This window comes from Colius striatus, chromosome 3 (assembly GCF_028858725.1).
Source record: "Colius striatus isolate bColStr4 chromosome 3, bColStr4.1.hap1, whole genome shotgun sequence".
NCBI lineage: Eukaryota > Metazoa > Chordata > Aves > Coliiformes > Coliidae > Colius > Colius striatus.
Window position 1 is genome coordinate 51,071,205 of NC_084761.1, and position 24,465 is coordinate 51,095,669.

Consider the following 24,465-nt stretch of genomic DNA (forward strand, 5'->3'; position numbering starts at 1 on the left):
AAATGAGGCAGGTAAGCACAAACCAGAGGAGGATTAACCAGAGGATCCACTAATTGTTTCAGTAATGCATTAAGCAGAGGATTTTTTTAAACCCTTTTGGAAAAGCTAAGGTTATTTTTTAGTCCAGGCATTGTCCTGTAGCAGGACGGATGAGAGTCTGGGCTTTATGCAAGTGCCCCAGTACAACTGCATCTCTCAGGTTTGTGAAGAGGGGAGCCTCAGCACCTCCAGCTTCCACCACCTCGGGGGCTGCCATGTTGGGAGCCCTGGAAGAGGTTGCCCAGGTCTGCAGGTTATCCCTGTTGCAAGAGAGAAAACCCATGTTGCCCACTCAGGCTGCCCTGGAGAGGCATTGCCTCCCAATTGCATCTCCTGCCATTGGGTCAGAGAGCACAAGCAGGGACACAACACAGCTCCTCTCATCAGAAAAAAAAATGTTTTTATTAATGCATTGGGAAAAAAAAACAAACCCCAAGACCAGTTCTTTGATGACCTTTAACAGAAATGTGAGAAACACATCCAAGGCGGGGCTTGGCTTGATCTGATGATGGTGTAGGCACTCGGTTTGCCAATATCCAGAGCTGACTCAGGCAGCTTGCGCTCACCAAGATCACATGAACAACACATCTGGCTTTCCAGGTGCCCTCCTCTCTGGATGATGTGAATGTTAAAGCTAGCACACATACTGTCTCTGTGAGGATCATAAGAAACCTTTTTTTCCTCTTCTATGAACTTTCCATGGCAGCTTTTCTGCAAGCCTGGGACAAGGGCATGAGATTCCCTTGCCCTGTGCAGCCACTGTTAGTGGATGGCTATCACTAGGCAGGTTTTGCAGCCATCAGAAGCTGTATACATATACATAATTTATTTTTCCTGGTTATATACACTTTAAATAAAACTTATGTTAAATAGCAGGGCATTACTTTGTTCTCAAAACCTATTGCAACAGAAGAACCCCAAGGAAATCCCCTCCGAAGAGCTTCACCGTCATTTACAGCAGGCATGGGGATCGGAGCAGCATCCTCTAGTCCCTGACAGACCTGCTCTCTGAGGGCAGCCCTTCAGACTTCCTCCACTCTGCCAGGCGCTGCTTGAACCATTTCTGGAGAAAAACCAAAACAACACAACAGATTGAGTGCACTGGGCTGGCCATACCCTCTGAATAACCTTACTAAAGGTGCAGATGTGGTCAGCACATGGGACCGGGCAATGGAAACTCACCGCACTGGTATCTTATGGCAAGGTGCTGCACCAGACAGTGCAAGCAGCAGGACGGCTGCTCCTGACCATATGCCTTTGCTGCCTATGAGTGCACCTCTTTCAAACTCATTTCTCTTGCTCGCCTCACCTTGACAGCATGGGTGAGTCTTCATTTTTCTTGTAAGCAGAGTAAGAAATGGGCTAAGTTGCTGCTGGATGGTGTCTGCTTAAATTGCTGGAGCAATGAAACACTCACTGCTGGTCTGAAACCGACAGGAATTGAAAGCTGACCTACTTTCAGGATGAGAGGGACAACTTGGTGGCTCTCAACAAGTTTAACGACAAATATATTTAAATAATGAGTTAAAAATGATCTTAGTGTTCAAGCAATATGCATGGGTATGTAATCCCTACGCTAAGCCCCAGAGCTGCTGATGTCACTTCAACCGTTAGATAAAATGCAGCTGGACGAAGCCACACCACCTCCGTAAGAGGAGGGAGATAACTCATGTGCCGGAAGCACAGCTCAGCCTTGTGTTTGGGAATGTGCTGTGATTCACTTTGATGCCGCTCATTTTGTTGCTATATTTGTTCATGGCTATTTTTGAAGCTATTGTGGTCCCTAACGATACAACCACGGTGCTCTCTACAAGTGGCTCTTGAACGAGCAGTGCCTTGGACCACATCCAGTCAGATGACTGCCTGCCTAGCTTCCTCACAAAAATTTCTCTTCCTGTCCTAAACCATCGTCCCCTGTTGACTCAGTACGTCTTTGCATCTCATCTTTGGTCCATTTTCTATTGAAATGGCTGCTATATGTAGCCAATGAAGCACTCCAGATGCCAGAAGCAATAATTCTCCGTGTCATACGCAATGCAGGCACTTTGCAGCTCACCATCCCAGGCTCGATCCTGTCCCTAACATGACCTTCATCTCCAGATCTCAAGGAGTGCCCTGGATTCATGGAAAAATATACTTCCAGGGAAGATTTTAAGACATCTGTGTGTATATGGCCCACGTTTACAACTTGCTTTAGGGAAAGAAAAATCAGTGTCATTTCCAAGGAGGGAAAAGGGGTACTGCCTCCTTGCTGCCTTGAACAAGCAGTGGTACCTGCCTGTCACCAAAGGACAGTAGAGGAAGGGTCTCCTCTTCCACTCCAGCCAAGGTCTATCAGTGCAATGGATATTATAACAGCATCCTTCCCTAGGACAAGCTACATGCTGGCATTGCCTGCTTGGCTCTCATATCCCATTAGCTTTGCCCAGGGAGAGCCAGGCTTGGCAGCTCTCTGCAAAGTGCTGCTAACTTCTCAGCGGGCTGGATTTCTCTCCTATACCCATCCATGCTGCTGTGGGTCTAGTAGTTTATAAAGCACCTGCATCAAGAACAGCTGCACTGCAAACCGAAGGAAGTGGGAAGGAGCCGTTTGCTTCTGAAGCTCCAGGTAGCCTGTAGATAGCCAGTTGGAGCATAGGGCTCAGTGGAAATCCCAGACAGCAGGAGCCTGCCTCTGTGGAGGGACATTTGGAGGCCTCTATGTGTCCTGGAGAGGCTGACAGACTTGCCCAACATCTGGGCTTGGGGACACTGAAGTAGCTAATGGCAGTGAGGGGGAGTGTGCACAGCCTGAACCTAGCCCACAGCACATCCTGCAGAAGTTGCATCTATCTTGTATCTGTTTTAAAGTGACTGTAGTTTCTTCAGACCATAAAGCCAGCAGTGGTTTGTGCACCCAAGACTATCAGAAATGGGCTGGAAGGAAAGGCCAGCATGCATGGGTTGTATTTTGAGGGCTCCGGAGGCAGCCCGTGCTGGTGTTCTGGCTGCTGGAAGCACCAATCTGCTGGCCAAGCTCAGGCTAGGAATAGGGTTCCCAGGCATGGAGGGCACAAGGATCCCAGTGGGGCACAGGGCTGCTGTGTGTGAGGCCACAGCTGTGGCGAAAAGGAGCTTGGGGATGCAGGGGCAGGAACATATGGGGTGCAGGAAGGACATGGGGTACTGGGAGAGGCAGTGGTGCAGTACAGCCCTGTGGGTGCACTGGGCCACAGGGCTTGCAGTAGGAAGCACACTGGGGGACAGAAAGGTGCCGGGGATATGACAGAGAGTGAGAGACAGGCCAGGCAGGTGATGCAGGGGGAGTATGCGGGGCACAGAGACAGGCAGGGGGAGCAGGGCTGGTGCTGAGCAGGGGGCAAGGGGCACGCACTCACCAGGGTCTGCTCCTCAGACAGCCCAGTCTCGGCTGCGATGAGGCACAGCGTGGTGGGGTCAGGATGCTTGTTCACCTTGCAGAAGTTGTGCTCCAGGGTCTCCAGCTGCTCCTTAGTAAGAGGCACTGGCTCCTCCGTGGCCATCTCCTCACAGGGCAGGTCTATGGGGCCAGGCACTGCGTAGAGGGGCCAGTGTCATTGCCCAAGCTGGGAGCGGCCAGTGGGGCCACACTTGCCGAGCCCCAGACATGCATTCCCCATCCCTGCTGCTACCCCCCTCCCCAGTGGCCTCTGGCCGTGGCAGAGCACAAATCCCTTCCTACAGGCATGTTGGAGAGCTGAGCCAGGAGCCCCAGCCCCCAGCAACTCCTGCCTTAGTTTCCCCACTGCAGCGCCCGCATGCCGACAGCACCCAGCCGAGCTGCCTCACCATCCTCAGCTGGCAGGAAACTGCAGCCCAGCCTCTGCTCAGCGCTCCCCTGGTGCTGTATTTATAGCCAGCAGGACTCCCATGGGGACGATTCCTGTTTACAGCCGTATTTAGGCATACTGGGCGTCACTTGGGGGTGATGTCACAGCAATGGGCATGTTGAGGGGGTTAATTTAAAGTCATGAATTAAAAAACCCTTTATTTCTCCTCTAGGTGAGGAGATGATGCCTGGCAACAAGCCCAAGCCTCGTGGGGTTTTTTTTGTTGTTTTTTTTCTCCCCTTCTCCCCAGTGACCAGGCAGGTTTGTGTAGGGGAATCACAAATCAGAGGATGCAGGATATTTTGGGAGCGTGGGTTTAGACTCAGCAATCCCTTCATTTTCCTTCCCAATCAGTGTCCTGGTCCTCCTCCTGGCAGTCTGGCCAGACATCACACAAAGCTGATGGTGAGCAGATAAGCTGCTTTGTTTTTACTAATATTTAATATTATCGAAGATGGATGTAAATAGTCGTCTTGTTCCTGAGCGTAGCTGAACTGCCTGATTGTTTTTTGGCAGATAAGTGAAGGGTCAATCCTTGGAGGTGTACCCTGTGCATGTTTGTTGCCCAAGCACTTACTGCCTTTGGCTGCAATCAGTGATAGGTGCTCTCAGCAATGTCAGAAGCAAGGAGCCCATGTTCTCCTCCAGAGTAACATTTGACCTACTTGTGCTTTGCACAAATCTCGGTCACGCTTGGCACAAAAGCACATGCAAAATAAGTAAGTACACCTTGGGTAGGTCCTGCCCTCTCTTCTGCAGGTTTCCAAGTTTGCTCTGGTGTGGCTGGCAGTCGAGCTTGACAATTTGGTCAACCAAAACACCAGGCGTTGCCCCTACGAAGCATGCAGAAGTCCCTTGATGCTGAATCATTTTGGTGTTTCCGAAACCAAGCTCTGGGGTGTTGGCGTGGGAGGAGCTGGGTGCAAAAATGTGGCCTTTCTTGATGTGCTCTCCTGCTGTCCGAGTTGGCTGGCCTCGCTCTGTCAGGCAGGCTGGTTGGTGTGGCTGGCTCTCCAGTGCTGCCTGCCAGGAGCCCTTGGCCTGCCCCATGACTCCTCTGGGCCACCTGCTGCAGACCTGGCCTGCCTCCACCTTGCAGTCCAGCTTCTGCTTCCCATGGCTCTGGGATGGAACCCAGGCACCTCCATCACACTGCACCCTTTCTGCATAGTTTTAAACCCAGTGTTTTCCTGGCTGACAGATAACTCACCTTAACTCACTTGGTATCCTGGGATGTACTGGATGTCCCAGGGCTCTCACCTGCTGACAGCATTTCTGGGATGGGCCACATGTCCAAAACTGCCTTCCAGCTTGCAGAGAGCCAGCTCAGCTATTGATGAGAGGCTGGAAAGACCCTCTTCTTTGAGCTTTACCTCAAAAAGCAAAGGCTCTACTGAGCCTTGTCTGCAGGAGGTGCTTCAACTAATAAAAGGATCCTTTGTTATTTGAGTGGGGGCTTATAAATAGACTAGGACTGATTGTGAAACAGCCCACTCTGCTTGACTCACTTGGTAAATACTGATTATAACACAGTGGTTGCATAAGGCCAGTGAACCTCTGAGTGTGATGGGGTGTGCTAGTAGACAGCATTACCCACCATCTCTGGATGGACTGGGGAAAGACCATCTTTAAGCCTGCACGCTGAGCTGGTCTTGTCTGCAGAGTGCTGTGGCCATAGGTGTGCAGCTGCAGCTGCCCTAGCCTTTCCTGAGGTTAGCTCATTCAGAGATGTCCACACAGCAACAGGGCAGACACAGTTCAGTCCCTCATGTGTGTGAGCTGGTGGGGCCCAGAAGAATGCTGCTCGCCTACCCTGGGCATTTGGGGACCTCTGGAAAAGACATAGGGAAAGAAAGAGGTTCCCTGGACTTGAGGGTCTGCTCTCCAGGCTCTCCATGAGGTCAAAGTGCAGATGAGACCAACCTCAGGCCACAGGTCCTTTTTCTTCTTAATCAGCACCCCACTGAGCCACCTGCCCTTCTCCTAGAAAGCCTAGTCACCACAGGGCTCCTCATCACCTCTGGACCATGCATCTAGCCTGGGCCACCAGCAGCAACATGTACAGGAGGGTCGTAAATCCTTGTTTGCAGCCTGCTGCATTGAAGTACATTAATGTGCGTGCATTGATTTGCATAGGGAACACATGCTTCAACCTTCATGTTTCATCTGCACAGCTCTTTCTATTTTTTATAATCTCCAGGTTCCTGAGGCAGTCCCCCTTAGGGCACGCTATCTTCTACCTTCTGGCAGCTCAGGGTGCTTCAGCATGCAGGATGTGATGCCTGATGGGTTTTTCCTTGTTTGCCCTCTACCCCTGCTATGGAGTGAGAACAGTTCATACCTCTCAAGGTTGTGAGATGGCTTTCAGGTAAAAGTCAAAACCCTGGCATTCCTGCAGGGCTCTGCACATCTCCCCACATCACTCCACTGGGCCTGGGAGGTTTTCAAGAGCCAAGTGTTCCTGTGCACCCAGCATTTGGCACCTCATGTATGCTATGAATTGGGGATATATGACAGGACTTGAGGGCACCAGAAGTCTCTACATGTCCTGACTGGCTGTATCTGGTCTGCTACTCACCTACCTGCTACTCAAATGAAGCCCCATCCAAGCCCAGGCCCGCAGCCTGGCCTTCAGCCTGCACAAGACCTCTTCCTTGCACAAGAGAGCTGATTTCCTTGCTTACATATCTTTCAGCCTGGCAGAAATGTGGAGAATCACAACTGTTTTGCTCAGCTGCTGAAAAGCCCCTCTGCTCACTGCTTTTTTCTGCCCAAATTTTTGCAGGCATTGAAAAGAAAAAAAAAAAAAAAAGGTTTTTTTGAGTGCAAAGGATGTAAATAATGTCCTTGGCTTTCAGGAAGGGTGGGGATCTGTGGTCATCATCCAACTCTGTGAGCTGTCCCTCACCCACTGCTGTCCCCCTGTGTGGCACAGGGCTGAGAGTTTGGTGGCAGGGGTGTTATTCACCCAAGGGGAAATGACTGCCAGATGCACTGTCACAGTGAAACCACAGCACTGGTGACACCTGCTCTCTGCTACTCCTCAAGCTAAAGAGCACCAGGGGAATTCACACTTCTCTCTGACTAACTGTCATGGGTTTAGGGGTTTTAGGTGGAGCAATGTGACAGCAGGCACCAGTTGAAGCTTGCGAGAGGCTCATGGGTTGCCTGGGCTGTGGGCAGCTGCATTCGCTGCTCTTAATGTGGCTGATGAGGTATTTAAATGCCCCATCCAGGACCATTTTGGAGCTAGCAGACAAAAGGCCAGAGACACAAGTTGGAGCAAGATATTAACTTATTAGATATTGGGAATAAAATCTTTATACTGTGTGGGTCCAGCATGGCGACAGGGACCAGGGAGGAGGGGACACCTCCATCCTTGTTGACCTCTAGAAGTCAGCTGGGCAAGGCCCTGAGTGACCTGACCTCAATGTGAGGCAGAAGCAGTGGGATGGGAAGAGATCTCCTTCCGCAATTATGCTGCCTGTGTCCTGTGGTTGCATCCAATTCCCCAGAGACACCCTGGGGTTAGTAGCAGGGTTCCCAGCTCTATCCTGAGAGAGGATGATCCTCTGTCTCCCAGCTAGTGCAGTCAGCATTTACTCTTCTGGCAGAAATCAGCTACTTTTCCAGAAAAGACATGATCTCTGTTTGCTCAGCTTTGCTTTTGCAAACAGCCAACACAATAGCTGGCTGGCTGTGCAGCTTTCTTATAATTTACTGAACCCCAAGTCCCTGAGCAGTAGGGGCAGCACCTCTGAGCAGCAGGTCCTGCCCCGCTGATGAGGAGCTGGGCTTTTTGACCCCTTCCCAAGTGCTCCCCTCACTGTCGGGGCTGGGATGCGACCGAGGCATCTTTGCCAGGTTTTAGCTCGCAGCTATTTCCTGCTACCGCATGGATCAAAATAGCAGTTCTCAATGCAAACGAGCCCTCCTGCCCTCCTTTGCTCTGCTGCAGAGCCGGGTCTTGTCCCCGGGACTGCAGGGCCTCCTGCTGTGGGGCGGCTGTGGATAACATCAGCCGGCATGGCGCACAGGATAAGGTGGGACGGAGGCTTTAAAAATAAACCAGACCCTGCCATAAATAAGGAAAAACCACCTGTCATGCATCCGGTAAACGACCCATCCAGCCTTTTATAAAATAACATCGGATGAGAACAAAGCAAAGGAGAGCAGAGCGGCAGCTGAAGCAGAGGCAGTGCCCGCGGTACTCCCAGCCTGGGGTCTCTGCCTGCCCGTGTGCCCCTCGCCCTGCCCCGGCCATGACGCTTTCCGACCACAGCCTTGGAGCTGCTCCGGCCTCCCCAGCACCTGTAAGCCCAGACCAGCTCCTCCTCCCGTCCTCCTCCCGAAGCCCCTGCCCAAAGCCTGCACTTACCTGGAGCCGGCAGGGACCAGATGTGTGTCAAATAAGAACCCCGCAGGTCCCAGGGTGACTGCTTAAGTATCTGCGTGTGTGTGTGACAGGCGGGGACCTGAAAAACCTGCCGCAAATCACAGGAGCTCCCGGGATGCACAGCCACTCTCTGGGCTGGTAATTCAGGTTTGGCACCCGCTCTCCTTGGCAGTGCTCAACGCATGGTTGTACGGGCGGCGGGGCCCCGGGGCCGGCGGCGCGGGCAGCCCCGGGGCCGTCCCGCCACGCTCCGGGCCGGCACCCGCTCCCCGCCGCTGCGGGGTACGGAAGGGCGCAGGCGACAGCCCTTGCCCCGAGCCTGGCCGCCCTCGGGGGGCCGCGGGACCCCGCCACCCCCCGGGTCAGCCTGCCGCAGCCTGTGCTGCTCCGGGGAGCCCTGCTCCCGGCTTTGGCGGTGGGGCACGGCGGCTGTCATTGCCGCGCAGAGCCGGCGGCTCAGCTCGCTTGAGTCCCCTGCAAATGGTTTGTGCGGCTTTAAAGTTCCTGACTCTGCCGCCACTTTAAGTCAGCCCTGTGTTCCCACCAGGCTGGCTATCCGGGCAGGCCTGGGTCCTGGATCCGACCTGCTGCTGCAGCCCAGCTCCTCTCAGAGGGCATAGGGAGAGGATGTGGGGGAGGGCAGGGCATCCTGTCCTGCCAAAGACCTGTACTACCCCCGACTGAAGTGCTTGGGAGCTTGCTGTTCCCAGTGAGGTGTGCTGGAAGCATTAGACAGCAGTTTAAAAAGAGGCATCTTGAGGGGTGGGGTGCAGTGAGGAGGAGCTGATTTTCGCTCACAGACAGCTGGAAGGGGGATGCTGGAAAATCAAAGGGGCTGGAGAAAGGGCTCATGAGAAACAGTAAGGGTTGCAATAGCTGAGACTATCTGCCAGAGCAAAAGGAAAGCTGGCACTGGATGCAAAAAGCTGTGAGGCTGGCTGGAGCCAGGAGCAGGGAGCCCAGCCCCTGGGGAGAAGTAGCTGGACAAACCCAGGCAAGAAAACTGCCACACGTTTAGCAATGAGCCAAAACCATCCTGAAGATGGAGTGGTTTTGTAATGTGTGGGGAAACACGGGCTAAGGCGAGGGGATTGCGAAGAAATATGCGCCAGAGGGCAGGCAGACCTGTGCCAACTTTCCTAGCAGGATGACGTTGATCAAGCAAGAGTGCTTTTGCTACAGGGATAGCCTCCATGCCTGATAAATCAAACAGTGCTGTTCAGTGGCTGCCCAAGGAGGTTTTCAGGAGAAGACTTGATCCTGCATGCCTTGGGCAGGCACCCAGCCAAGGGCATGTGTCCTGTTGATCTCTGGTGCTCAGCAACAGGAGCATGGGTATCCATGGCAAGGGGTAAGCAGATCAGAGGATGTGTCCTGTGGGATGGCTCCAGCAGCTGTGGCTGGGAGGGATGAAGGTGTGTTCAAGGGGGCTGGAGCAGAAGCCCCGCAGCAAGAGAGAGCCCTGGATTTCCAACCCAGTGTGGGAAGTCTATGCAGAAGACAGGAATTATATACTGCCAGGTGCTTGGGGGAGCTCTAGTGGATGTTGCTACTTACCCACCTCATGCCTACTCTCTGCTCTGGCAGCTGCTCTTGGCCACTCTTGGAGACAGGACAGATAGGAAGATATTCCGAGACACAAAAGTTTGCATGCTGTCTTTTATTTTCTTCCATGTATGTGCCCCAAGTATTGCAAAATGTCAGTAAACTGGCCCATGGGAATGGGATCAGCGCCTTTCTCCTCTTGTTTATCACTGTCAACATAGAGAAAGTCTTTAATGTGGAAAAAACCTTCTCCCTTAGCCTGTCAACCCAGTCCAGACTTGCACTGAGAGCACTGGCAGTGATGTGTTTCAGGCTGAGACATGCCACTGAAATGGCTTCAGAGGTGCTGGGAATCCCACAGTGACAGCCCGAAAGTCATGTCATGAACCTGTCCCCGTTGGGCTGGCAAATGCTAATGCTTTTCTGTTCCTGAAATCTTTTAGACCCTGTTTCTCTTCCTGGGAGAGGGTCAAAGTACTGCTGGAGTTTATGCCTCACCTGGTATGAGGAGATCCTGGCCCTAGAGAATGTCTCTTTGTCAGGGGAGATAAATAGAAACAAAATGCAAGGTGCATCCAGGCCATCTCACAGTTTTACTCCCTGCAGGGGAAGAAATACAACTGTTGTGATGTGCGTGATGCTGTGGCATTGCAGGGAGGAGTTGACTACTGCAGCTTGTGTTCAGCACCCCACTCCTCTGGATCCCTCTTGCAGAGGCTTGAATATCGTTCAGCACTTGCAGTAAGGTAATGTTGGCTGCAGACACTTCGTGAGGGGTACTGGACACAGAGCTCATGGCCATCCTGGCCTAAATGTTCTCCCTCTAATGCTATATGGAGATAGGATGGAAAAAAAAGATAAAGGGGAGAAGGGGAAAGAAACTTATCAAACCATCAGGAGAGAATAGGGTCTAATTTAGCTTTTCTAACTCATTCCTGCTGCCTCCTTTGCATGTGTCTCTCCTGAATTTCGCCTTCCTGAAAATGAGGCTTAGTACCAGCACCTCTTGTCTGGGCATTAAGCAGAGATTTGTTTCTAAGTATATGAGTTAAAAAACATGTACTTTCCAGAGACTCCTCGTGCAACGCAATTGTCAGAGAGAGAGCAAGACCTTCCCTTATTCCCTTGGATGCATCAGTACAAAGGAAAAACACAAAACCCATCTTCTCTTTCATTTTCCAGTGTTGTTGTTTTTCCTGACATGCTGGGGTTTTCTGGCTACTAACCCCAAAAATGTGGCTGGAAAGCAGGCTTTACAGAATTCTTTGGCTTCTATTCAGTTAAGAGTTTTCTATCTAGCCAGTACTGGCTCACAGGACAACTCTTGCAGCTAATCAGATGAGATTTCTACCTGCAAAACCCACTTGGCACAAGAGATCAGTTGCTCTGCAAGGTGTAGTCAACAATTGCCTTTCTTGGACACCCTGAAACACAAGAACCTGACTGCATCATTGATCTTTTGATCAGTTTTTCCCTGGGAGAGCAGCAACACTAGTTGTAGCACACACTGCTCCCTCAGATGATACCCTGGGCAGGGGGAAGAGGAGGAGATGGGCACGTGCAGCTTCTTGCTGCTGTTGTTGCTGGAGCAGGGCTGCGTGCTGCCCACCCAGGCGCAGGAACTGCCTCGGCTGCACCCTCCTTCCTGCGGTTTCCTGTTTTTTCGGTGGGCAGGGTTCAGCCTGCCTCTCCTCAGTATCAGAGCTGATCTAGGACAGATAGGTTCAAATCAGATGTGACTTCCAATAAGGTGTTTTTCTTTGGCCGTGGGATACTGCTGTGTGGATGGAAACTGTGGAGCTTTATTGCTCCTCCAGTTGTTCCAATACTTCTTAGAGAACAATGTCATCTTGTCGGCATTTCTATGTGCAATCTCTGCCTGGGGTACAGTCTTCCTCCCTCCTCACCCTCTTACTAACCAGATTGTTTTGAAGTGACTAAAGCAGGCGCTGAGACGTGCAGTTCCTTGCCAGGAGGCTTCTCAGCAGCACTGCTGTTGCTTACTGTCAGAGCGTGCCCTAGCACGCAGAGAGAGCTGGCAGGGCATCACACAGAGGAGCTGGCCGCCGTGCCCAGCCCGGGAAAACATGGGCTCCGGCACTGGTGAGAGACAGGGAGGGGGCTAGAGGAGACATGCAGATCTGCGCTCCACCTCTGGAGTGCCAGAGGATGTGAAGAGGACCAAGTGCCCTTCCAGAGATTCAGATGGCCATGCCTTTTCTAGGGAGCAAGTCAGAGAGGCGAGAGGCTGGAAAACGCCTGCTGCAATCTGTCCTGGTCTGAGTCTCTAGGCTGAAGCTGCCCAGTTTTAGAAGTTCTGACTCAAATACTTGTATACAAGTCAATGAAGGGACTTTATTCCTCCCTGGAGCAGGGATGAGCTCTGCCAGACAACTAACATGCCAGCAACATGGCCCTCTCGGTTGCAGCAGGCCTACCCTGAGGAGAGTGGACGGCCTTGGCGGGGAGAGGACAGGCACAGACCACCCTGCAGCTGCACCGTTAAGCCCAGCTCATGGAGCTTTCCTCTGCCCTCACTGCCAGGGCCATGTTTTCCCCTGTGCTATCCCAGGCTGGGCAGCCCATGGGCTTCTGTCAGACCAGTTTGAGTGGGTGGCACGGGGCCATGGTGGGCACTCACTGAGAGCTGACCCCAAGGCCACTAGGTGCTGAGGCATCGCAGCAGGCCCCGGGACTGTGAGCAGGACAAGTCTCTCCGTGTGACACAAGCCACAGCCTCCAGGGCACCCATGACTTGCAGAGTAACAGTGAGCCGGGAAGGGATGTCATGGGGACTGGCACTCTGTTCTGTCTGCTGGGTGTCAGGAAGTGGCTTCAGGGGCCTTGTGCAATTAACTTAAGTAGCATTTTTTGCTTTAGCAACCTGGGTTTTGCTGCTTTTTGGAAGCTGGCACTGATGAAGGCATCACAGCTACCCGGCTGCTAGTTGCCAACAGCCCTCCCTACATGGCTGGCAATGGGGGCAACTGAGTGAGAAGAACAGAGGCACTGATGGATGGCTCCCTTGGTGCTCAGGCAGCCTTACTGTCCCAGAGAACAACTCACTCATTGCTCCTGGGAGCTCCCCACTGCTCCAGCTTTGTGGGCTAGGACACGCCACTGACAGAGGGTCAGTTGTGTCAAGCATATCTGGCAGAGAGGCTCCAGGCTGGAGGAGGTGCTTCTTGCCATCTCTCTTAGGATGCAGTGACTGAGCAGGGGTAATTTCCAGGGAGGAGCAGTGGTAGCAAAGTACTGTGCTGCATAGACAAGCAGCTGGAGAGCACTCGACCCATGGGAGAGCCCAGCAGGCTCAAACAAGCACAAATACCCTAACAAAACTGAACTAAAGAGGCTGTACCTCTGCCACTGCTTAAGGAGATCCTGCTCTTGCCTGCAGCATCTGTTTTTACATCTTGTCCTGCTGGAGGGGGTGGTTTGGAGGGCACAAGGGACAGAGGGTGCCAGTTCCCATCAGCAGTGAGGTCAGGTCCTGGGAGCTCACTGCCAACCTGAGGCTATTTGGAGCAGAAGGAGTGCTTCTGGCACTGGCACAGGATTGCCTTTGTGTTGCTTCAAGCTTCTGTGTACTCCTCACTTGACTGGCTGGTACTACATACAGTGTGTCTGGCTTCCCTGGGTGGGTTTTTCTCCCTTCTTCAAAGGCTGTTTCTTGGCTCAGGCCTGGTCCTGGCTAGTAAGATCTTCTCCAGACAGAGCTTGGTGTAGGGCTGTGTCCCCTGATTCTTAAGTCTCTGGCCTGGCCACAGAGAACCCTGCTCAATGGGGTGAGCACAGCAGGGCTGAGTTGAGAGAGCCCACAAGAGCTGTGCTGCTCCTGCTGTCCAGTGCTGGCCTGTCTGCATGGCAAGGGAGCACCGAACTAGGTGCTCCTCTTGAAATACACTTCACTTAGCAGCGATTTTTTTGAGCAAGATACTGATTTAAGCTTCTGCTGTCCATTCAGCATTTCTACACATAGACATGGCTTTGCTGACTTGTGAGGCTTAGCTGGCTGTAACTCAGGGAAAGATAGTCTTGAGTTCTTCTGACTTATTTTCTTTCAACTTGACTTCTTTCTGCCCTGCTCCACTCCCTGTTGTTGTGTTGAAGCACTGGGAAACCTTTGCCAAAAGTGAAGGGACAAACCTGTACCAGCCAGGGTGGCAGTATTTGTCTAGAACACCTACTGCTATGCTGCAGCATCACCTCTGTGCTGCATCTCTGCACTACTTCAAAATAAGCAGTTCATGGCTGTGCTGTAGAGCACTTACAGCTGCTCTGGGCCTTCTATGGACTAGGGGAAAGCAGGGATGAAGGAGTTCTCTCTGGCTGAAAATGCCACTTTGATGACCTTCAGCTAGCAGGCTGGAAGGACCACGAAGTTTGGAAGAGGAGGAGCAGGTGGCTAGAAGGGCCTGACCTGTCCCATTATCAGCCACCCTGGATTGCATTCTGCTTGTCCTTTTCACTCTATGCTCTCTCCCTTGGTGCCAGGAAAGGAGGTCCCTGCAGCTCATGCATTTCACCCTGGTGCAAAGCTCAAAAATGAGCTCTGGAGTTTGACTGTACTCATCCTGGTGTTGACAGCGACATAATTTTGGACCTTCTTCAGGCTCAGAAGTGAATTACGTAGCTAGAGGCTTGAGTTGCCACATGCTTATTCCCTGGGATGACCAAGGTCCTCCTAAGGGAACTTGTCTGATTGAACACTGCTGCTGTTTTCCTGATATGCAGCCCTGATAGGTGTAGCTCCTAGTTTTCAGGGATGACTGCAGGTCCCTCAGAGCACAGACTAAGGCCCAAAGCCTCATTCACTGTTCTTACCAGACTGTTGGAGGCCCAACTGAACTCGCTGAAGATGTGCTTTGCCGTATTCCACATCAAACAGCTCTGGACACTGGAGCTGAACTCTTCACCTGTTGGGGGAGATTGGAGTCATCATCCTTCCTGTTTGAAAGTCAAACCAATCCAGGATTTGTGCCCCTTGGAGAGATGATAAGGACACAGAAGAGCCCTTCACCACCGGGATCACAGCTGTCCTTTATGACCAGGTCATAAATTTACACAGTAGAGCACAGGGACTTGCTCTCTCTGTTCTGTAAACTCCCACTGGTTGCTGGGAGCTCATCCCCCACAACCCTGAAAATGCACTGATACTTTTCCAGTTGCTCTCAGCCAGTCTGGCAGCAGTGACACCTCTTGGCATTAACTCTCCTGGGAAGAGGAAGAGGCGGGGAAATGTTTGTCTAGGTTAAAACCGTCAGCCCACTGGAACTGCCCTGCCAGATTCAGCCCTTAGGAAAGTTCTCTCTTCACATGCTGTCTCTTCATAAACCCTCTCCCCTTGCCTCTGGGATCTCATTTGCTGAAAAAGAGAAGAAGAGGTGTGCCTTGAAACAAAGCTCAAATTCTAGAAGGGATTTGTCAAAGCCTCTGGATTTTACATACAGGCAGGACAGGCAACTGGCGACTTGGGATGAAGCAATAGAATGACTCCACTTCTACAGGCACAACTACTTTATAGGGATGAATGTTACAATAATACAGTAAGCTAAAAAAACCAGGATGGTTACAAGTAGCTTGTGTGTCAACCTGTTACTGAGTTGAAAGTGTTATCCCTTCTTTGTTCTGATGTGTAATTGCTGAGTTAGATCGCTGGTTCTGCAGTGGGGTGTCAGTTGGCTGGGTTACCTGCTCTTTGTGGTGTGGTTTGGATGTACACACAGCGTGTTTAGCCAGCTCCTACACTCAGCCTGGCCACCCGACCTCCTGACCATGTCCCATGTTACTGATTGTCAGAATGAATCAGGGCTCTGAGTACATATAGGCTCAGCAGCATTCTCATGGCTCAGCTGGGTGAGCAGAAATGCCATTGTGCTGATCACTGCAAATACGAACCACAGGGAAAGTAAAATACCTGAGGGGCCAGCTCTGGTCTCCATCCCCAACCTGCTATTGCACTGGAAACCTGAGTGACTTGGGGGTAGAAACACAGAGGTAGCAATGTCCCCTGCCTAGAGAGACCTATAGTGAGCCAGGGGCTTTTCACAGCCTGCTGGTTTCTGTCAACTGTCGTTCAGACCTGCCATTTCTGAAGTCCTGGAGGCTTCCCTGAGCCTCTGAGACTGTACTATCTTTTCTGAAGAAAGTAACCTTATCATTCCCCAATGGATGACTAAACTTAGGTTTAACTTAAGCACTCTTTTTATGAAGTTTGCACCCAAGGAACTTGAATCCTAGAGATGGGAGATTAAGCAAAAGTTCAGAGATGGTTCTTTACTGTGTACCTATGCAGAGCACTCCAGGGGACTTAGGTGCTTTCCCATAAGTAGTCAGGCTTGTCATGGTGGTTCTCATAACGTCAGACTTTGGGTAGTGCAGGTGCCAGCTCCAAGCCCACTACCCTCTTACTGTTATAAATTAGAGAATACTTGAGGTGAAAAGGACCTCTCAGAGTCTGTAGTCCAACCTCCTGTTCCAAGCAGGGCCCTCTGCACCAGGTTGCTTAGGTCTGCAAGCAGCTGAATTGTGAACATCTCAAAGAGTGTTATTCGCAGAACCTCAATGAGTCCCTGTTCTAGGGGTTACTGATTTCCTCACAAGGAGTAAATGTTTGCTAGCATTTAATACAAATTTTGCATGCATATAAGATCTCTATTCTAGCACATTATTCCTTATATGTGTTTTCTGGGTTACTAATACATGGCCAAATCTAAAGGCAATGGTTTGTTAGGCAACAACAAACATTTCTATCCCTCCTCCTGAGCCAAAACATTTGGTTTTCTTTTCAGAGTTCAAAACCTCCTTTTCTTCTTCTGACTTTTCTTTTTGTTTAAGGGCATGCTTCTTCCTTTGTGTAGAAGTGGGGGAAGGTCCCCAAATATGCAAGCTTTTTCCTCTCTTTAGGCTCAATCAGATAACAACAGATGCTACCAAGGGTTTACAGGAACTTAGGCACAGAGTTTAAGAAATCTTCACCTTGGCTCATCCAGACTGTTTACTTGTGTACTGCCTTCTGTTTCACAAGAGTATTATTTAGCTATCATCTGACAGCAATACATAAAGTCAAGTTTTAAGCTTTGATTATGGTTGCAAGACTACCTAACTTCCAGACACAAAAATTGCCATAAGCTACCTATTACCCCCTTGCATCCTCCTGGAGAAGCTGGCTGCACGTGGCTTGGATGAGTGCACCCTTCGCTGGGTAAACAATTGGCTGGATGGCCAGGCCCAGAGAGTGGTGGTGAATGGAGTTAAATCCAGTTGGTGGCTGGTCACCAGTGGTGTTGCGCACCAGGGGAACACCGGCCCCAAGGCTCAGTGTTGAGGACAGTTCTGTTTAGTATCAATCAATGATCTGGATGAAGGGATCAACTGCACCCTCAGTAAGTTTGCAAATGACACCAAGATGGGTGAAAGTGTTGATCTGCTTGAGGGCAGGAAGGCTCTACAGAGGGATCTAGACAGGCTGATCAACAGGCTGACGCCAGTTGTAAGAGGTTCAACAAAACCAAGTTCCAGGTCCTGTACTTGGGTCACAGCAACCCCAAGCAATGCTACAGGCTTGGAGCAGAGAGACTGGAAAGCTGTCTAGCAGAGAAAGACCTGGAGGTGTTGGTCAACAGCTGGCTGAACATGAGCCAGCAATGTGCCCAGGTGGCTAAGAAGACCAATGGCATCCTGGTTTGTATCAGAAATAGTGTGACCAGCAGGATCAGGGCAGTGATTGTCCCCCTGTCCTCGGGACTGGTGAGGCTGCATCTTGAGAACCGTGTTCAGTTTTGGGCCCCTCAGTTTGAAAGGGACATTGAGGTGCTGGAGCATGTCCAGAGATGGACAATGAAGCTGGTGAAGGGTCTGGAGAACAAGTCTGATGAGGAGAAGCTGAGGGAACCAGAGTTGTTTAGCCTGGAGAAGAGGAGGATGAGAGGAGACATGATCACTCTCTACAACAACCTGAAAGAGGCTGTGGTGAGGTGGGGGCTGGTCTCTTCTACCAAGTAACAAGCAACAGGACAAGAGGAAATGGCCTAAAGTTGCAACCTAAATGATTCTATGAAGTTTATTAGATAAACTTCATCATTGATGTGACTTCCCCTTGACAATCATTTCACTAACATTTTGTGCATTCTAGCTGTATTTACATCTCCTAGCATAAGGTGAGGGAAGGCAGGAGCATTGTGGAGCAAGCATACCCATAAATTTACAGAACACCACATGTTCCATAAAAATCCCTGAAAAGCTTGGAATCCCAGGTAAATGCAAAGCTAACTTTTAGAAATTCACAGAGATAAACAAGCTACTTGGAGTTTCCTAATGCTTTCCAGAAGGTAAAATCATGCACGCAGATAGCTATTGTAGAGCAGCCTCAAATCTTCCTAAAGGACTCACTCCTCACCTTGACAGATGATCACTTCAGGTGTCCATTCACAGATGTCTAAAGCTTACTGGGTATCCAACATAATTGAAGCAGACAGGCAATTAAGAAAAAGGACTTGAGTAAACTCAAGCCCTTCCAGGCCAGTAGTTTGAGACTTGCTGCAATACCCCACAGACCTACAATGACACTAGACTATGACTAGACAAATCGAGTATTTCAGTCCTGATCCTCTCTGCTCCAGAGAGCCTCACGGTAGGATTTTTCAGCCCCTTTGCCTCAGTCACTGGAGAAGCTGGAACAGACTAGCTTAAGTCAGAACAGTCTTAGGTCAGCTCTAAATGCTTTTGCATCTAATATCAGGAAGAAGAAATCAGGTCTGTTTAGAAGGTAAAATAAAGCAAACATACAAGAATCTTAAATAACTGTTCATCAACTGGCAAAAAAAGGACCACTTAAAAAGAGTTCTTTTTTCCTCAGTGTAAAGATGAGACTAAGTCACAGAGGAAAATTAATTTTTTCCCCCCCATGAGGTTACCTAGTTAGGAATGCTCTGTCTAGAAACCTGTGCTGCTTCTATAAACCTTTAGAATTTGGAAAATGAAGCAAATTCTACATGACCAGATAGAAAATTGTAAGGCTCAGACAGAACCCAATGCAGTCCTACGCATGGCAATGAGTGTCACAGGTTCATCTATAAGGCATCTGCTCACAGAATAACATTTTGACAAAAGGATGTACTGTAGAGTCTCTTGCAGCAATCATATTCGGATTCAATGACCAGGAAAAAAGTAAGTGCACTTTGCCAAGTCGATGAGATTGACTATGTATCAGAACATTTATGCCTACAAACAATAATTACCAATAAAAAATATTTCCTACACCTCTACTGAGAACAGAAGGTAAAATGAGATTAAAAGAAAATAAATGCTGCCGCCTAGGGAGCAAGAGGGAAATCCACAAGTTCAAGCCCTTCATTCTGACTTGTCTTCTAGAGTTCAGACAATGGCTCCCACAGGTAGACCTCTCCCTTCTTGCTCGCGGTTCTGTGCCACCTGGAGCAAACGGAGTGGCTTGGTATGTGGGTACAGGCTAGCCTGCACTGATGCCTCAGGGGCAGAGAGAAGTCTCTCCTGGGTGGCTGTTAATGGCTAGCATCTTTGGATAGATGTTCTTAAATAGACAAGGGTTTTCAACAGCTAACAATCTTTCTCGAGCCTTAAACATTTCAGTGGAAGCAATGTGGGTTTGATGTGTTTCTGTCACAGCCAAGAGAACATCAGGGATCCCCAGTTTTGAGACTCTGCCAGCAATTCAAGGAGAGATGCTTGCCTTATTCTTCAAACTAAAGTGTGTTACTGCCTGTGGTTGAGAGAAACCTGCAAACCCTCAAAAGAATGCCTGAAGCAAAGGGCCTGAGCACTTTCAAACTAGCCACAGCAAAGCTGGCAGCTGGAGTCCAGCTGTCCCAGAAAACACACCTACAGCATCTGCTGGGCAATAGTGTGGGGAGTCCAGAGAACAATTTGTTAACATAAGTTTTCTGGACAACTTAAAAAAAAAATTCTACAGGAAGGAGAACTGGGCATTTAATCAATTAAAAAAGCTCTCATAGCTCAACTAGGAACAAAAATGTATCTATTTTTAATTAGCAAAAGCCAGTAAGACATCGTCTAACCATGATTTGACCTATGTGGATGGCTGCATGCATATTCTCCTCCCAGTCAGATCAAGACTGTTCTGATCCTGAGAAGCTAGAAAATATCATAACATCCTAATCAAACAAAATACCATCCAACTATCTGAGCTCAGACACAAAAGAAATCCTTTCATATCTTGTTTTACAATCACACTATTCAGCTAATGAGAATGGCTGACATCATAAAGTTTGTTGATGTCTAAAGGTTACAATAGCATCCTCTATGTTACTGATTTTAGCTAGTTCATAAATGCCATGTGTAGATGCCAGTCAACACTCTGAGCAATCAAAATGACATACAGACTTTAATGCTTCTGATAAATCAAATGTGATAGTCACCCAGCACTGGTTGAGTAGTCAGTTTTTTTTTTTTAGTCAGACTACTGACTACTGACAGTTTTTTTACTGACAGTAGTCAGTAGTCCCACACTAGTCAGTTTTTAATTGCAAGGAGGCTAGGCCAGGCATGGCATGACTCAATGCTATCTGTTAAAGAGAAGTACACATCTTTGCTCCAGCTAGAAACGTATGTTTAAATAGTTTGAAGAATGGCAAGGAGTACATAAAAATTAAAATGCAATGAGAGAGAGCAAAAGGAAGGTTGGGTGACATCTACAGCAGTTGCAACAAGCTCTCAGAACTGTTCCACCCAAAACCAGTTTGCCTGAGGAGTACCTAATGGTAAGATACATAAATAAGGAGATTCTGGACAACTCCTGCTTTCAATGCTTCTGTGTGTTTATTACAGTAAGAAGAACAATATAAAAAGTTTAAAAGATAAATGATCTCAAGATAAAAGAAGTACTTCTGCTGTGTTTTAGTGGAAAAGTTAATGCCACCTGCCCCAAAGAGCTCTGGGAACCAAGACTGAGAGGGTTGCTAGATAAGATCCAGTGCAATGAGTGTGCATCGCTCTCTGCACCTGCCTGATCACCTTGCCCCCATTAAACACACTCTAGAAACAGGAAGGGTGGGAACGTCGTCAGGCTTCAAAAACCTCCTTGCTGAGTGACTTGCCTGAGCAGCAGAGGATAGAGTTTCCAGCAGTGAAATCATTTCTGCAGTCAAGCAGTTGGATGAATTCTTAGATCAACTAGATTGATGTCCACATTTTGGACAACAAGAACACATGGAAGTCATCTGTGTTGACTCACTGTAGCAAGGGATGCAAGAGCCACGGGCAGGCTTTCCCTCTTTGCCACTTAATTTTGCTACTCTAGCACTTCGTCATCTAGTCAGATTCCTACCTCACTTGTATGTAAAATGGACCTCTACAAGGACCATCAACAACAGTTGGATTAAATCACAAGGAGTCTTTGTACAAGTAAGCCTTGTCCTAAGGCTTCATAGAAAGCCTTTCAGCCCTACTGTAGAAGCACGAGTCCTACTCTTCATATGAATAAGACCAGCATTATCCTAAATGAAACGTACAATTTTAACTTAAAACAAAAATGAAGGCTGTCCTAATGAAATCCACCAGATTTTTGACCTACAAAACTGCATAAACACTCAGCTGGAGTTCATTACTGGGTTTTTTTATTGAGTTTAAGAAAGGATATTTTTTTTTAGTGAGGATTGTGATATGATATGATTAAGCCTTTCCAGCATTGTCTCACTTGCATCACAAAGTTTTGATTTAAAACAAAAAGTGAGTCCACTATCCTGAAATTCTGAGACATCAACTTCTTGATCCAGGAAGGTTCATAAATGCCAAAGTGGAGTACAACACTGGTTTGTTGGGGTTTTTTGAGGTTTTTGGGTTTGTGAAAGGACAAAAGTGATGTTTTACATTCAGCTCTGGAAGGATCCAATTGACAGTACTGATGAGTCTTTCATTTTGCTGCATTTTAGTTTTCATCCTTGCAAAGCATTTAAAGTCAGGCACATTTAAAGTCAGCTCTGAGGTTGTGTCTTAAGCCTTCATATGCTGGGAGCAGTGTTCTAGCATGATTACAATCGTCAGCCTGCATGCTATCTTCAAAATTTGGATTTGTTTCATTTAGTAGAGCTTAAAAAAACAGGTTTTTTTTCTTGAGTTTTGAAAAAAAATTGCAATGCAATGCACCCTTTTGTCACGTGCTGAAGGTCTCTACAACAAACAAGACTGGAGTTGTTAAAAGTTCCCTTGTGAGCACAATTAGTTCTCAAAGTAGAAAACTGAAAATAAATAGCTTATCAATTCCATCTACCTTTTAATTCATGTCATAGCACACACCTGCTTTGGCATTTTGTACAATCTAAAAAAATATGAAGATTTCCAGATCAGCATGTGGAAATGACAGCTGGGAGCACACGTTTCTTAAATGGATTTACCACCAACAGAGAAATTGATTTCCTATCCACAACTGATCGCTTGTTGTGAGGCACTGGTCAGCTTTCTTCTCCATACACACATTCATGTATCCACATGAGTGATTTTTTCTAAGCTGCCAGATGTCTAGTTGTACCACATATGACATCCCTCAGTCAGTGATGAGTCTGCATGAAGGAAATTAAAGCAGACGTGCTGCTTTATCTAGGATATATGAGCATATTATAAGGAAGTTATATAGGATAGACAAGGATATTTATAAGGATAGCTTTGACCTTTTAGCAAAAGCATTATTGTTTTCCAAAACCAAAATCACTGACCTGTGAATGTTCATCAGGCGTGAAGTGAGCTGAATGCCTCTTCCTGTGCTGCTGCTGCCCAACAGAGCCTGACAAAGCCATTGTCTGGAGCCAGGCCTGGAGCCAAGGCCACTTGGTTTGGATCAAAGGTAGAAGCCACCTGTGTATCACTGATGCACCCTAAGACAAATCAAATGCAATTCATTTGAAGCAACATGCAGAAAAACAGAGGTGTTTTAGTAGAATGGAAGGGAACAAATTAAGAAGGGCTATGTGCCCATGTGCATGAAAAGGGGCTGAATGCAAGGATGGAAGCTCAAGTGCTCACTCAGTGGCTTTTTCTCGTTTTAAATTGATTGGAAGCAGAAGTGCTGACTCCTGTTCTTACCTCGGCCATCAGAGTGGTTCCAAAGAATGTTTATCAATATGGTGAGCATAGAATAATGAATGGTAGGGATTTGGAAGGGACTTTTAGAGATCACCTAGTCCACCCCCCCTGCTAAAGCAGGTCCACCTAGATCAGGTCTCAGAATCACAGAATCTTAAGGGTTGGAAGTGACCTCGAAAAATCATCTATTCCATCCTCCCTGGCACATCAGGACCACCTAGAGTAGATCACAAAGGAACTCATCAAGGCAGGTTTTGAATGTCCTCAGAGAAGGAGACTCAACAACCCATCTGGACAGCCCGTTCCAGCACTCTGTCACCCTCACAGTGAAGAAATTCTTCCTCGTTATTCTTTGGAACCTCTTATGTTCCAACTTGTATCCATTGCCCCTTGTCCTATCATTGGCCATCACTGAGAACAGCCTGGCTCTATCCTCCTGACACCCACCCTTTACATGTTTGTAAATGTTAATGAGGTCACCCCTCAGTCTCCTTCAAGCTCCCTCAGCCTTTCATCGTAAGGGAGATGCTCCACTCCATCATCATTGTGGCCCTGCGCTAAACCCTCTCCAGCAGCTCCCTGTCCTTGAACTAAGGGGCCCTGAACTGCACACAATATTCCAGATGTGGTCTCACGAGGGCAGAGTAGAGGGGGAGGAGAATCTCTCTTGACCTACTGCCTACAGCCCTTCTAATACACCCCAGGATACCATTGGCCTTCTTGGACAAGACTCTACACTTGCCCTCATTGAATTTCTTTAGGTTTGCTCCCTATCCAACTCTCCAGCCCTTGCCCCATTGATCACAACTCTATGCCCTCTTCCGTTCAAGCAGTTAACAATCCACCTCACTACTTGAACATCCACCCCACACTGTCTCAGTTTTGCTGCAAGGATACTGTGGGAGATGATGTCACCCAGGAACGTGTCCAGGCAGGTTTTGAAGACCTCCAAGGAAGGAAACTCCACAACCTCCCTGGGCAGCATGTGCCAGGGCTTCTTCACCTGAACAGTGAAATGTTTTTTTCTTATGTTTAAATGGAACTTTTTGTATTCCAGCTTCATCTCATTACCCCTTGTGCTGTCACTAGATACAATAGAAAAAAGGGATGTCCCAACCTCCTGACACCCACCATTTATATCCTTATAAATATTAATGAGATCCCTCTGCAATCTCCTCTTTTCTAGCCTAAACAGCCCCAGGTCCCGCAGCCTTTCCTCATAAGGAAGATGTTCTAGTCCCCTGATCATCTTGGTGGCCCTATGCTGGACTCTCTCCAGAAGTTCCCTGTCCCTCTTGAGCTGGGGAGCCCAGAACTGGACACAGAACTCCAGATGAGACCTCACCAGGGCAGAGTAGAGAGGGAGCCTTGACCTGCTGGCCACACTCTTCTTGATGCATCCCAGGATGCCATTGGCCTTCTTGGCCACAAGGGCACATTGCTGGCTCATGGTTAGTTTATTGTCAACCAGGACTCCCAGATCTCTCTGTGCAGAGCTGCTCTTCAGCAGGCCAATCCCCAGCCTGTACTGGTGCATGGGGTTGTTCCTTCCCAGGTGCA

General features: G+C 48.9%; 1 protein-coding gene across 2 annotated transcripts; it reads right to left on the minus strand.

The window, feature by feature from the left end:
* Window positions 1–419: 419 nt before the first annotated feature.
* Window positions 420–8,440, minus strand: HOPX (HOP homeobox). Of its 2 annotated transcripts, none has more exons than XM_061994102.1 (3): window positions 8,266–8,440; window positions 3,417–3,592; window positions 420–1,102 (listed from the first exon to the last, which is right to left on the minus strand). In XM_061994102.1, the coding sequence occupies exons 2-3, from the start codon at window positions 3,558–3,560 to the stop codon at window positions 1,025–1,027; spliced, it is 222 nt and encodes a 73-aa protein (XP_061850086.1). In that variant the 5' UTR covers window positions 3,561–3,592; window positions 8,266–8,440; the 3' UTR covers window positions 420–1,024. The 2 variants fall into 2 exon arrangements, with proteins under 2 accessions (XP_061850086.1, XP_061850085.1); XM_061994101.1 differs by lacking the exon at window positions 8,266–8,440 and adding an exon at window positions 3,847–3,936.
* Between the last annotated feature and the right edge of the window lie 16,025 nt (window positions 8,441–24,465).